General features: G+C 38.4%; 1 protein-coding gene and 1 long non-coding RNA gene across 2 annotated transcripts in view; one reads left to right on the top strand and one right to left on the bottom strand.

Moving 5' to 3' along the window:
- Positions 1–15,427, top strand: part of si:dkey-22o22.2 (neural-cadherin) — a 148,052-nt gene that overhangs the window by 89,523 nt on the left and 43,102 nt on the right. Inside the window, exons 8-12 of the mRNA XM_024267063.2 lie at positions 4,513–4,685; positions 4,775–4,943; positions 5,775–5,945; positions 8,026–8,198; positions 8,871–9,038. Of these exons, the coding sequence (XP_024122831.1) occupies positions 4,513–4,685; positions 4,775–4,943; positions 5,775–5,945; positions 8,026–8,198; positions 8,871–9,038 (854 nt within the window). The remainder of the gene's footprint in view (positions 1–4,512; positions 4,686–4,774; positions 4,944–5,774; positions 5,946–8,025; positions 8,199–8,870; positions 9,039–15,427) is intronic.
- Positions 1,123–4,627, bottom strand: LOC112143236. The gene is made up of 2 exons (XR_002918702.1): positions 4,501–4,627; positions 1,123–1,232 (listed from the first exon to the last, which is right to left on the bottom strand). It is a non-coding gene; the product is annotated as an uncharacterized LOC112143236 (long non-coding RNA).

The raw sequence follows: 15,427 nt of genomic DNA, 5'->3' as shown, positions 1-15,427 counted from the left end.
TTTATCCGCTTCCGTGTTTTTAGCTATCAATTTCAGCATCTTCAGAGGCCAAATTCAGCTTACAGCATTCACACTAGCATTATCGCAGGTAATGCTACATGTCTAGTTCATAATTATGTACAAAAGCTTGGATTTTAAAGTTTTTAAATTTTTGTTTTAGAGTGTTCACTAAAAGTTTATCCTGCTCAGCCCGCGACCTAAGGTAAGTTTTGGATTTTGGCCCCCTGTGCGATTGAGTTTGACATCTCTGGTTTAACAGTTTAAGACAGAAATAAGGTCTGCAGAGGAACTTGAACACATCACTTTCTACAAGTGAAAACTGCAAGCTGACAAAGAGGCAAAAATCAGAATAGCTTTAGGGTCTTTGTCAGCTGTTTGGAGGATTAAACCATAAAAAATTGGCAGCTCTGTCTAATTTGTTCTGTTACTACAGCATGTTTCTAATCTCATATTAGAGTCTTTTTCTCAAACATAGTTCCTTGCTGACTACAAAAAAATAAATAAATAAAATCAGGTATTTTGGAGAAGACTCTTATTTTAGACAGATTGACAAACAAAAGGTTTGCTTACCTCTCTTTATTTGTTATTTATTTTTTTGTGAAGTTTTGTTAAAATTACATTTCAATCAAGTTTTTACTTATTTGAAAAGATTTTTGCAAAGAAAAAAAAATAAAATATTTTTGTAACTTTTATGCACTGTATTTTAACCCTTTGACAATGGGACCTTTTGTCAACCGCAACTCTTGCCACTGTGCGACCTCCAAATGTGCCCGAGCGGCCAGTGACCAGCGTCAAAAAATCATCCGTTTGCATTTTAATTCGAACTTTGTTTGAACCTTTGGGGCCTTCACCTGCCGAATTTACTGAAAAACTTCCACGTAGGTCACCATAGTGTGGAATATTGGGATATGTGACCGTAGAAAGTAAAATATTGCGGGAATAAAATGTAAATCTTTTTTTAATTTGTCCTAGGGAAACTCCTAACACACACTGATGTCTGTGTTTTCAATTTTATGCTTGTTACAGAAGGTAGACTATATATTTTTTCAAAGAAATATGAGAAAAAGAAGAGGAAATATCTTGCTTTCAAAACAGAAAAATGTCTCAAATAAAGCAAAGGTATAAAGGCCACAACAATTTACTTGAAAATTGCTTCCCTAATTAGCAGATATTTGTTTGTTTGGATTGTTTTGTCTTGCGGAGGCTTTCTCAGGCCTTCTCCAGCTCTGCTTCTAATGGGACAAAGACAAATGTGAAGATGCTCTTTGTTAGCAGGCAGAAATTTTGATACACACACAAACAATCGCTCACACACAGCAACACTCAGATCATTTACATCCACACACGTTTGCTCTGCAAAGGGGCTGTTTCCATAGTAACAAGTATTTGGGGATAAGTGTGGTAACATTAATGAGGCCAGTGAAGCCCCTAGATGACAAACGCATGAATAAAAAAACATGACTACACACACACGGTAGTGAGCTCTCCAGTTCCTGCACATATGAACTTTAGTGTCTCCAGCAGATGTGGTCAGCTCGTTTAACCATCTGTGTGGAGTTCAGGCGCTTTAGTTCAAAGATAGAAGAAAAAAAAAACATTTCACATGTGTTTCAAAACAGGACAAACAATGTTAGATTTGACAGAACAAATAAAAAAAGTTTTGTTTCTTTTTCATTTTTCTGTTTTCCTGTTCCAAGACGTGTTGTTTTCACAAAGCGGCATCTCAGGAGGTTTTTCTGAGAATATATTCTAAAAGTTTGCTCAAATATTCCCTCAAGCTTGACAGAGTGAAGCCTCCATGTTTAGTCAGTTAATGGGCCACCCCAGAATTATTGAGTGATCCAAAATATGTAGAACAGGAGGTGGGATGTTGACTGTAGAACTACAGAAAAAAAAAAAAAAAACTCACATAACGTCATAAGAAGATCTGTGATAAATCATGCAAAAGCACAAAGATGTTCTGACAGATAACAAGGAGGGAAAATGCTGAGGTGAACATCCAATAAATAGCTGTTTGTAAAGTTTATTATCTCAGTTTAAATCAGAGGTTTGCAACCTGCTGCTCCACATGCGTCTCTTCGAACTCTCTGCTGAGGCTCTCTGGTCAAATAAAAATAAAATGTTCTTAATTTAACTGTAAAGTAACAAAATAAGTAAGTAGTACAGTTGAAAAAAAGTAACTGTTTCCAACTCATTCACAAACACTCATTCACGATATATATCACAAGTCAAACTAAAACATTTTGACAGTAACGTGCAACCAGAATTAAGGCACACTGAAAAATAAGGGATATATATATATATTTAAATCATTGATTTTAGGTGCGCCTTATGATTTAAAAAATATGGGATGTGTCACTTAATTAGCTCTTTTTTTATTTCTTTTTGTTAGATTTACAAAATTCGGGGTGAAGTGCGCCACAAATGGTAAATTAAACTACTTAAAAAAATTATTGCTGACATGAAACTACCTACTTCTATATTTGCTGCAGAGATGTGACAGCCTTTAAACTCGAAAGGGAGTAGACCTCTGTTAGAAGTTATTAACTATTTTAGGCCTATCTCTTTTAATTCATGTGGGGTTTTTGCCTCTCCCCCACCCAAAAAAAAAAAAATATATATTTATTTATATTTATCATAATAGTAACAATAATACCCTCTAAATCAGGGGTGCCCAAACTTTTTCGATCAAAGGGCCAAAATATAAATGGGATCCCACTCTGCGGGCCAAATACAATATATTTTTTGCATGCCATGAGATAAAAGGAGATAAGTGCCCCCTGGAGGCTGAAAATATATTACAGCCATAAAGTTTGGAACACCATAGAGCGGGGGTGTCAAACTCCAGGCCTCAAGGGCCGACATCCTGCTGGTATCCAGAAATCCTGCCTTATCGACTGCTGATTTCCTGGATTAGATGTGCTTATCCAATGAGGAGCTGTAATAGCAGGTTGGTTGAAAAACATGGAGGACGCCGGCCCTCGAGGCCTGGAGTTCAACACCTGTGCCATAGAGAATGAATGGGAAACGGGTAACGGATTTTAACTAAACAGTCTGCTGCTTCCGCTGCCATGGGTGGGCCAAATTTGGCCCATGGGCCCCATTTTGGGCACCCATGCTCTAAATACAAAGCAGTGTTCATTTTTTTAAAGGATGAAGTAAGGCTTTACAGATTTAAAGGTTGCAGACCTCTGGTCTAAATCAAATTACTATTTTATCACTATGGATGACATTACTTATTATATGATAATAGTGATGTTTGTAATATAATATAATACGATACGGTACGATACAGTACATTACGATACAACGCAGTGTGATACAATACAGTTCGATACGATATGGTCCGTTACGATACTGTACGATACGGTACGATGAAGTACGATACAGTACAGTACGATGTGGTGCTGTGCAGTACAATGCAATACGGTACGACATGATACGATGGGATATGATACAATACAATACAACACAACAAAGAAAAAAATAAATAAATAAGGTTACTAAGTTAGGGCTAAGGTTGTCGTCCTCTAAAATTAGGCTTCAGAAAAGTATTTTTCCAAAAAAGAGATTTTCTTAGTGACACTGTCACGCTTGCATGTTTGTTTTTGTAGTTGTTTTCAGGTTCTGTCACCTTATCACCCATCATGCAACGCTCCGCTGCTCTGATACACACATACAAAACAGAAATAAACGTGAACATTTGCACATTAATGATACATTAAGACTTTCCCTCGCACACACTTGTGCGCACTCAAGCAGCAGATGGCCTTTGGCTTGCTCCGCTGTTCTGCTTTGTCACTTCAAAGCGTCGTGAAGCATTTTCATGTAGATGTGATCGCACCCTCCGAGCCTCCGAGTCTATATTCATGTTTCTACCAAAGCTGCTTATTTGCGAGTTTGTTTGTTTGCTCTGCTGCTCTGTTATGTTAATGTGGAAGTGTTTGTTGGAGCAGAAAATGGCATTTGTTTTAGGCCCGCGCTGGGATAATGCAGGTGTTTCTGCTGCGTGAGGCTGACAGCCGGTGCTGTTGGCGACTCACAAAGCAGGAAACATCACAGCACGCCTTTTCATCTGCAAGTTTTCATCGACATGTCAGATGTTATTTATACTCACCCGGGTGACTGCCATTGCGGGTGATGAGGGGAGCTTGTCACATCGCCTTTTTTTCTCTGTTCACTACATAACAGCTCTAAGTTTTTTCAGTAATTTTGTTTTTAAACATGAGCATTATTTAAAGAGAGTTAAAAACTGTAAAATGACATACAAAATCACCTCAGATGTCTGTGATTTTGACAGTTATTTAGTAAAGCAGCATCTGGCAATTAGTGAGTAAACCATTCCTCCTACAGTAAAGAAATACTCCACAGTTTGGTTGTATTTTAACAGATTCTTCATAACGGACTTCCTGATAGTGATTTCGATTGCAGCTGTAAAAACTGAAAGGACTCATTAAGCAAAGCTATACTTAAGCAAAAGTGTTAAAAGTACTTTCATACTTTTGTGTACAGGCATCATTAAGCTGCGCCGAAGTCCGCCTCCGAGGTTGAGGGGGCCGCAGTACGTCCTCAACATCACCGCCACTGATGATAATGCGTCTGGTGGGCCGTACCCACTCAGCAGCTCGGCTCAGGTCATTGTTGGAATCAACGACATCAACAACAACAAGCCTGTGTTTGAAGAGGTGACGGAAATCATCCACTATTATTCTGAGCTAAATGAAAGCTCTCGTGCCCACGTTCGCCGTTGTGACTGCGCTGTGTGTGCTTTCAGTGTCAAGACTACAGTTTGAATGCGGCCGTGCTGGAGAACCAACCGCCGGGGACGTTTGTCTTAAGAGTTCAGGCCCGCGACGCTGACATGGGGCTCAACGGAGAGGTCAAATATGGCATCATGCACCGGGACGGTGTGTCGTCTGGGTTTGACATCAATCCTGACACCGGTGAGCTCTCACTTTATCAATGGAGGACTGGTGCCAAAAACAGAAAATATCAAATTGAGTTTTTTAAATTAACTTTTATTCACCAAAAATCTCATTTCCAAAAGGCAGAAGTTTTGAAATACATACAACAAGCTTTTCATGTGTAAAAATTGGTTAACCCTCAAAAAGTGTTAATTTTGAAACACTTGTATCTATAAATGTTCAATTGAAGCAGATTACACTTCTTTTAGGTGTTTCAACTAATGTTTAAGGGAAGAACTTAACAAATTAATCTGATTTAATAAAACAGAGTCTTTATGCCTTAGACACAGCTGCCCTTTTAGCAGGAATTGGGCTATTTGCAGATGAATAACGGGCAAACCCGATTGGGTCACACAGGTGGCCGGCACAAAATGTAAAGATTGTAAACTGCTCGGTGAACCTTAATATTTATGCACATTTTTTCTTCACCGTTTCCTGTTTCCTGATCTTGTGTATTCAGCATATTTGACAAATAAAGCTGACTTGACTTGATAAATACTTCACAATTCACTTATCACACACTCGATAATGGTACGTTCCATTTTCGTGATGTCCCTTGAGAACAGAAAGACACACCTGCATTCCCTTTAAAGTCCCACTCCAACTATATTTTCTAATCTTTCCCAGTGGTATTTTAATTTTTATTTTAGCCAAAATCAAAAAGTCTTTCAAATTGTATTTGAATCGTCTTGAATTTAGGTCACTAGTTAGATAAACCAGTGCTGAATTTTTTTTTCACCTATTTTACAAACCTAGCTCTATTCTCACACCGAGCAAACAAGTCTAATTCACGTGCCGCTCTTTCACCAGGTGTGATCACAACGGCGGTGAGTTTTGACAGAGAGCGCCAGAGGGAGTTCACTCTGTCCGTGACTGCCACCGATCAGGCCGAGGAGCCGCTCATCGGGATCTGCCAGATCACCGTCCTGATTCTGGATCAGAACGACAACGACCCAAAGTTTGAAAACAGTCGCTACCAGTGTAAGTGCGTCTAACTCCAAAACCTTCCTTCTTGTGTGCGTCAGCATCAACCTGAGTGTGGCGGGAGCAGGTGGAGTGGAAATGGTGTCTTTGTTGTACAAATCTGCCTCCTTGTAATCCTGGAAAGCTTTTAAGATTGATGAAATATTCGCTGCAGAACCCCTGAGGGTCTGTGCTTGTTTACCATGTGCTCTAATATGTGTTTTGATGAACACAGCGTCAGAAGTTCTCCTTGTACGATTAGTGAAACTCACAGTTTCTCATTAAGTATTAAAAAGGCAGATTGAAATGTTTCTGGGACATGCATTTATTTACTGCCGCTTAGTGCATGTATGTGTTGTTAGAAGGGGGTTTCCTGTAAGAAACCACCTCTTGGTTAGCCTACTTGTTATTCATCTTCTAGTCTTTATCCACATAAAACAGTGTGCATAGGTCTGGGGCTTTGGGGACAGCATGATAAGCAGCTTGTTGGTGTTTTCTCTTTACTTTCTATTAGCTTTAACATTATGCAGAATTTCCCTCTTCTGCAGAGGAGACTGTTTACTGTGAAGCAAAGAATGCCTTCTGGCAGCAGAAACAAATTGCAGTTGCCTGTGAACATGAAAGTAATTTAAATTTAGTGGGCACTTAAAATGCTGTAGAAAACTTTTGGTATTTTGCAGGGAACAAAACGGAAATGTCACCAGCCAGCTCCAGATTTACAGGCATGTGAGTTCCAAGCTGAGAAAAGGGCCAAATTTTTTTGAGGTTCTGAGACCCCCATTGGTTCTAAGAGTTAAAAAAGTGCTGGGATGAGTGCATGAGCAGAAGAAATTAATAACAAATATATTCTTCATTGCAAGCTGTCCTGGTTTTAAAACTTAAAGTCCCACTCTGATCATCTGTTGATCTATTTTTAAAGTGTTCCCAGTGACATTTTAACTACAAGTAGATCTTTTTTTTGCCAAAATCCAAAAACCTGTGTGGTTTTCTTGCACAAATTTTCTGCAGTTCATTAGAAATTCCACTCTGAGTTGTGGATGGGACTGTCAGTGAGGAGCAACCCCGCCCCCTTTCCTGCCAGTTTACACACTTTCCCAATAGCTCTTCACAAACCCCAACTTAGATTACGGGTGAATCAAAAAAGGCGAGCAATATCGGAGCTATCCAACCGTACAGTTTGGAGCCAGATTTCAGCTCAGACGATGAAAACAAAGACGTTCATGGATCTATTTGTCTACAAGTGGATGCATCAGAATGGAGCACAGCAGGAAACTTTATATAAAATCCTCTTTTTCAAACTGAATTTTTATTTCATCTGTTCCTCAAAAATTTGAATAAAAAAAATAATCAGAAAATCAATTTTGATCTTATTTGTTTTGAAAATGTGTCCTTCAATCTCAGAAAAATGCCTCAAGAACATGTCAAGAGCATCAAAAACACAATTTTCATCATAGTGGGTCTTTAAACGTTGCTTTAACCCTAACCATCTTAATTTATTTCATTTCTTTATTTTCATTTTTTTTCTACTTTTTTGCTGCTCTTAATTGCTGCTACCCAAAATGAATGGACAAATAAAAAACTTCAAACGCCTAGAAATGAAATTCTTCCTGGGTTTTCCAGGGTTAAAGTCATTTTAGACACAGCAGTATCTGCAGTGGCTGTTCAGTTGAAATATACGGTTATTGCAAAACGACATTCTTACTGACATAGCGCTTTAAATGCAGGATTATAGCGGAAAAGGCATCCCGCTGTCCGCTTGTTTCTGTTTTTTAAACAGCAGTGACATGTGCCCCAGTCAGCAGGATTGGAGGTTGTATTCATAAATTTAAAAAATGCATCTGTTGACTTTGCAAAGTGAGATCCCGAAATGACAAAATGAGATGACAACCTGCTGACACATCACAGCCCTGTGTTCCTATTATTATAATATCTGCTTACTATCACAAAGCATTATGGGTGCTGCTGTCAAACTGAGCAATGAAAACTTGGGTTTTGCTGCTTAAGTCAAATTAAAACCAACATTTCTAAGATAAAATTAACATTTTAAGAGAAGAATTAATCTCTGATGGGAAATCTTTTGCCTTATTGTTCCTCTTAGACTTCCTGAGAGAAGACACTCCAGTTGGAACCAGTTTCCTGCGAGCGGCAGCACATGATGATGACCAGGGGAGCAACGCCGCCATCACCTACTCACTAACCAACCAGAAACCGGCGTACTTGCACATTAACCCCAGCACCGGCTGGATTTATGTCAATCACCCCATCTCACAGGTCAGAAAAACAACAAAGCTGTCACCTTATCAACAAAAAAATTGGCATCTATTTTTATCTATTATTTTTTACCTTGTTGTGTGCCGTGTGAAGCAAATGTAAAAATGACCAAATACATCCAAAATACATTATAAATACAAAAAGGTTCAATGAAATATTAAATTTTTTATAAATTTAGCCAAAACTTTAATAAAAAAATATTTTTTAATGTGAATATCAATCTTAGTAGTCAAAAATTGATGTTTTCACATAAAATATGACATTTTCCTTTGAATATTGGCCACTATGGAAGCAGTAGGGGTCCTTGGATCTACCACGTTTATTTTTTCTTTGTATTTTTGCGCTATTAACTCTTTAACACTGGAGCCCCAGTGTTTATGTTTTTTGATTTACTGTAATTTTTTAGTTGTTACCATGATCAACGTTATTTCAGTAGATTTTGAAGGAGAAAAGCGGCGCGAACGCCGCTTTTCTCCTTCAAAATCTACTGAAATAACGTTGATCGTGGAAACGGTTGAAAGGTTCCAGTATGTTAAAGATTTTGCATCACTGGCGACGCTTCAGATGTTAAAGTGTTTATTTTAATTTGGATTTTGTAGTGTATTTACTTGGTTTTAAAAGCATTTTTTAATATGTTGAAAACAATTCAATTTATGTCTTTAACCCCTGCAGACATCCAGGATCAGCCAGCAGATCGTGGCGTCGGATGGAGGCAACCGCAGCAGCTCCGTGGACCTGACCGTCATCATCACCAACGTTCACAATCAGCCCCCACACTGGGAGCAGTCCGAGTACTGGATCACTGTGCCGGAAAACACGGCGCGAGACGCTAAGATACTGGTGAGCTATGAGGGAGATGAAGTACGGTTACATAACTTGATCATTTGCTTGGAGCAAACTCAGAATCTTTAGTGAGCTGCTAAAGAGTTTTCTGGGTTGTATGCCCCAGAATTTGTTTAAGTGAATTTATCCATCCTTCTGTTTTTTTTTTTTTTTTTTTTTTATCTCCACATAACCTCAAATTGAATATATGCCCCAATTTTTTGTAGTTTTAGCAAAAAAAACTCCTTACTTTTGGTTCTCATGTTTTATTATTCATAATAAAATCTCTTTGGGAAATTCACAAATATTGTTGTTTTACTTGGTAATCTATCATTTGAGCATCACGTATCATATTGAAAATCTGCTATTTTCGTCATTGTTAGAAACAAAATTATTAATAAATAGCAAAGAATACTTTAAGATTTAATGTTACTCACTTCACCTTTTTTTTCTTCAGTTCAGTGATTTCCCAACTTCTTTGTGAAAATTTTGGCAACCTCACGCCAAGAATCTTTTACCCATTGTTCAAGCCAAGACAAATCCTGCTCTACAAGTTATGCTGGGGTGTCATTTTAGACACATGTTTTCTTTTGATCATTTATTTATTTAAACTCTCACAATACAAACTCAACCCTGAAATGTAAATAAAAACGTTAACTAGTAGAATCTTAAAAAAAATAAATAAATCACTGAGATCAAATTATGTATATGAACTCTGCATGGGAAACAGTGTGCAGCATCATATGTTGATAAATATTCTAACCAGGGTCTGTTTGGTATCTTGAGAGTTGAGTTGGAGCGAGCTGGAGCACATTTTTGTGAAGTTCGGGCTATTAGTGATCCAAACTGGAAATCGTTTGAGCGAGTGTAAAGTGCATCCGGTACATTTTTTACAATAAAACCTATTTTCTGCTGTACATTGCGTAATTTCTGCTGACACGTGGTCAGAGTGTGTGGTAGTCACGCAGAAAAAGAAGTATTTTAACTCTAATCCAAAATCGTGGTGGAATGAGGACTTGTTTACTAGTACTTCCTATATAAATGGAGGGCCATCGCTGTGAGGTTCGTCCCTGCTCGCCGTTGCGTGTTTGTTGATGATGAAGAAAGTGACCATCAAACTCAATTGGAATTTAGTCATTTTAATAAAAAGTTGTGTAAGAGTCACTCTGGGCACCCAGGGTCTCGGGGCATGCAGACTCAGGCTTTTAAAATACGCCAAAGCGGACTTCATTTGGCTCCATGCCAATGTTTTTAATGAGAGAAGAAAAGTCTTAACCCCTTATTTGGTCGTCTTTACCAAACCTAGATCTTGAGTGGTCAGTGTCCATGGTCCTGCTTTATGACTTTGTTTTAAGTACTGATTAGGTCTCTTGAAGCACCTACCTGATTGGTTTCAACTGGTCTTCAGCTCCATGAAGGTTAATGTAAAAGTGTCTTCATCAATGTGTTAAGGACAAAATTTAAAAGTGAACCATACAATAAAGGTACTCAAAAACATTTATGTAACCAAATATAAAAAGACTTGATTTTGTATAAAAACTCGTTATTGGGTGAACCTACTTGTGAGGTTGGCAGCAGAGCCTGTGGCTCCAGCAGGACCATAGCCATCCGTAGCCAATGAGAGTCATCTGCTGTAGCTTGACAGACCGAGTGCTGCTGCTGCTATGTTGTTGTGGACAGTTGCTGCTGCACTTGCCTCACTGATGCTGATGTAGTTTCATTACTGCGTCTATGCTAACTTTTTTATGTCAATTTTTAGCAATATTAAGGTACAAAAATTAGTAAGAACCTAAAACGATATGGAGCGCCTGTTCTGAGGGGGCTTGATTGACCCATGGATGGTCAGACGGACAGACCTGTGATGTAACTGTGTCCTCACTCCATTATCTAATATGCTAACGTGATTGTATGACTCCTCTACTCTGCAAGAACTTCACTCAAAGAAAACAAAAGAAATGTTTTCTTTAAGACTCAAATGTCTGGCAGAGAAGCAGACGTGTAAAAAAGGAGGGAGGTGTTTAAATCCATTTGCCCTCCTGCAGCAGTGAAAGAGCTCTCTCTTCGTTTACCTCCTTCTCCACGGCTGTGCAGAACCCCCCTCGAGGAGGTTAAAAACTCTCTTTCTTCCTTTTCATCTCCCACTCCTCCATTCCTCCCTCTTTCATTCTCTCTCCGTGTCAGCACGTTTAGCCCGAGACTTCCAAACATTTTCTGCCAAGCAAACAACAATCCCGCCCCGAGTCTGTCTCACCTGACTCACTGACTTCTTTTAGACCTCTGGTGATATTCTTTTCCTCTTTTGATCCCTCTATCCTCATTTTCTCTCTCTTATCCTGAGCCTTGGTTTAGAAGGTGGAGGAGTTTTTCACCCTCCAGCTGCTCGATTTCATGGAGGTTAGTCAGTTTTCAAATAGTTGCAGGGTAGGGGCGTGTGATTGTGTGTGCGCCTTTTAGGTTGTGGAGCTGTGCTAGTTTTAGACCCAACATTTTCACAGAAAAAAAGCTCGGAAAAATGCTGGTGATGATGATGATGATGGTGATGGTAATGGTGATTGGAGGCTGTTCCGCCCACAGCTCCATCTGTCAGAGATGATTGAGGAGAGGCAGAAAATTACACCTGCTGTCGGAGCGTCACAATGGACTCTCATCACCTCCGAAAAACAGACGTTTAATTACTGTGTTTAACCTGACAGAGACCGCGCCGTGGGGGGGAGGGAGAGGATGTGGGAGGAGGGGGAGTCACAAGAACTTAACGGTTTGTTGATTTTAGCCTTTATATGGGAAAAGTACAAAGCAAGACGAGAGGAAAAAGTGGAGAAAGTAACCAGCACTCTGCTTAACTCTCTCAAGAAAAGAAAACGTTTTTCTTTAAAGTTTTTATCCTATTTTTAAGGGACCCTTAAATACTCACTTAAACCAGGGGTGGGCAAATGGCTCGCCAAACTGGAATGAACGATTTTGATTACGTATATTAACCCTTTAACACCATTTTGTGCTATTAAACACAAAATCTTTAATATACTTCAACTTTTCAACCGTTAACGCAATCAATTCCTTTTGAATTTGAAGGAGAGAAACAGACAAAAACAGTTTGATTTCAGTATTTTTGGTCTTTAAAGCAAAATGAATGATCAAATATACAACAAATTGAGATTTTGTGCAGTTTCCTGTTTATTGTGGAGTTATTGTAATTTAAAGAAAACTATATGTAAAAAAAATGTATTGTCCTAAAATGATGGATAAAAATGTAAAATGGTAAGAGAAAACAAATATATAAAAAGGCTCTAAAAGGCACCAGACTACCGAGGTTTGGAAAAAATGGGTCAAAAGGATCAATTTTATATCTATGTACATTTTTTTTTACCCCAGAGCCTATTATTTTACCAGTTTCACATTTGAAAATGTCTTTAAAATGGAGCGTCTTGTCCATTATGTGAATGAATCTATCATCCATCTTCAGAATCTGCTTTATCTATTTCTAATTCACGGGGTTGCTGGAGCCTATCTGTTTGTTGCATGGCCACACAATAACACTAATTAACCTGCATGAAGCATTATCTTTAGAGTGTGGAAGGAGTAAACTATGAGGAGAACATGCAAATTCCACGCAGAAAGGTCCCAGCTGGGATTCAAACCAGGATGAGAGCTTACCACTCCTCCATTGAGCAACCCATTAAATATATTTATTTATTCATAGATTTATTTGAGCTAAAACATCCTAAAATGTAATTAAGGTATTAAAAAAAAGCAAGAACTTAAATTGCAATGTTGACTAAATGAACTGCTCTTTGGGTCTCACAGAAAACGTTTAACTTGAATCCGATTAATCACATTTAAGCTAAATTGATTAATATGTATAATTTACCAAAACCTATACAAGAAGAGCTGTGAGAGCTGGTGTGTTTCCTCCTCCTGCTCCTTCGTCTCCTCTGCTGTGTTAATTACGCCGAGGATGAACTGTTGTTTTAAATTTAGCTGCCTTAATAAGGTCTGTTAATCACATTGTTAACGAGGCAGTGGGAGGGAGACGCGGCAGAGGCAGGAGCTGATGTTTGTTACATTTCCATATCAATGAGCTGGAGTTTTCTACTCCTACTACTGTAACCGTCTCCTCAGCAGCAGATTCCTGCAGTTTTTCCTTCATTCTATGCAAACTTTATGTGATTTTCAGACACTTTCTTCTTTCTGGGTGGCAGTGTCAGGCTTTATTAGTCATCATGCAGACCCCTTTTTATTATTATATTTTGACACATGTTGTAAGAATCACAACTTTCAATAAAGAACTGCTTTTTTCATGCTGCATATGTTGGCTCTCACAGTTTTTTTCAAATTTCTTATAAAATCTTAAAAATTAGAAGACATATTGAGTATGTGTTGACAGTAATTTTGCTATGAAATGTACATTTATTGGAAATTGTTTAAAATAAAAAAAAATAAAACGTATTTTTTTTGTTTTGTAAATTTACAACCAAATTTCCTGTTGGTATTGGTAACTGCATCTCTCCCATAACTAGCTGCCAGTTTCCATAACTCCAAAGTCATTTATCAATGTGGGAGAAGATGGACGACATAATAGCAGTGATGGATAATGAGATGATTTCTCATTAACACTGATTCTGTGCGCTCTGCTGCCTGTGCCTGCTGCGGGGCAAAGCCATGATACCATGTTCTGCCGCCTCACTTCAAACTGGGCAGCAAGTTGTCCCAGTTATTTTAAGTAGAAATGGCTTTTATGGTTTTGCACAAGAAAGGGAAACAATTCAACTCAAATTGGGTTTACAGCATCAGTGCACTAACTGTAAATGAATTCTAGAAGACATAAATGTCATTTTAGGTTAATTTTTAAATGAAAATTGTGTTTTTGATGTTCTTGTGGCATTTTTCTGATGATGGACATAATAGAAAAAAATTCTGCTTAAAAATGCCTGTCTGAGTATTTCTTTATTCAGGAGCAGATCTAAAAATTGTGTTTAAAAAGAGCAAATAGATCCGGGTACGTCTTTGTTTTTCTCATCTGAGCTGTCATCTGGATCAAAACTGCACGGCTGGATAGCTCCAATACTGCTCACCATTGTTGTTGCACTGGTAATGTTAAGTTGGAGGTGCTGTAAGCTAGCGGGAGAGCATGAAAATGTAAAGCTCAGGGGACGGGAAGAGGGGACGGGGTTGCTCTGCACCAACAGTCTTGCCAACAATTTGGAGGCAAATTTTCTGGGGAATTGTTACTGCTCTGCATAATTCAAAGACCACTGGGAACACTTCTACAATAGATCAAAAGAAGATCGGAGTAGGACTTTATTTTATTTCTAGGACTTTGTTTATTATTTCTATCGATTCCATTTCTTGCCAAGTTTGGCTCTGTGTTCTCGGTCAAGGAGTTGGCTCACACTGTTCATTTTCCAGCACGATCTGAGGTCACATTGACAGATGTGCAAGCGGGTTAACAAGCAACGACTGCCGACTGGCATATGGCAGCAACAAAAGGAACACTTTTACTTACATCCCAGCATCTGTACACCACCCAAATTCATTCCGTTTGTGTTTGTGTGTCTGACGTTCTTGGCTTTTGTCTTTAGAAAAAGGCCCTTCCAACATTTCCAGGAACAGATTGTATTTGTCATGGATGAGTGAAGCCAATTCAATACAGTAGAAAGAGAAGATCTGGACAGCAAACACACACACATGCACACAGACACACATATGCTTTGAGAATTACATTAGTATTAGAGCTTTTGTTATTCGGAGCCAGTAAAAGCAGCTGTTGTGTTGGTTCACATCCAGTTCAAGAAAGCTTACAAAACCTGATCGCACGTTTCTGATTGACTGAAAAAATAAATCTCACAAAGAAATGTATCAACAAAGCAGAAAGAGAAACCATTTTAGGCATCCTGGTGAAGCACTTGAAGTTTCTCCTCAAGTGGTTCACTTCCAAAGAAGGACAAAACTTTTTCTTTCACTGATAAAAGGCTACATTCTTCAAAAGATGGCTGTTTACTTTGGAGAATCTCTAGTCAAAATGATGTCTTATCCTGCTGCAAAAGTTGTGGCAAGAAGAGATAATTTATCCGTCTCTTTACAGCAGCTGGATGAAAATGTTTTTCATGTGATTGTGTCCAAAGTGGGTGAGGAGGAATGAATCTGAAAGAGTACCGGCACTAAATGATGCTGTGAAAGTATTGGTCTACACTTTCATGAACGCTCGCTTATTAATATTTTTTTTCATTATCATAACAATATAGATTTATTTGTCTTTTAAAGTCTACACCAATGCAGTTTGGACACATAGATTTGATATTACATCCACTATCTGATCAATGGTTTTGAAGTCAGCTTAACAATCTGGACACATGGGCTACAATAAGACTCAAATAATGTTTTTTTTAATAGTATATAGAACAAACTTTACA

Source organism: Oryzias melastigma, linkage group LG16 (genome assembly GCF_002922805.2).
Source record: "Oryzias melastigma strain HK-1 linkage group LG16, ASM292280v2, whole genome shotgun sequence".
Classification (NCBI taxonomy): Eukaryota; Metazoa; Chordata; class Actinopteri; order Beloniformes; family Adrianichthyidae; genus Oryzias; species Oryzias melastigma.
Note: the sequence above shows the minus strand (reverse complement) of the source record. Positions and strands in the feature narration are given on the sequence as shown.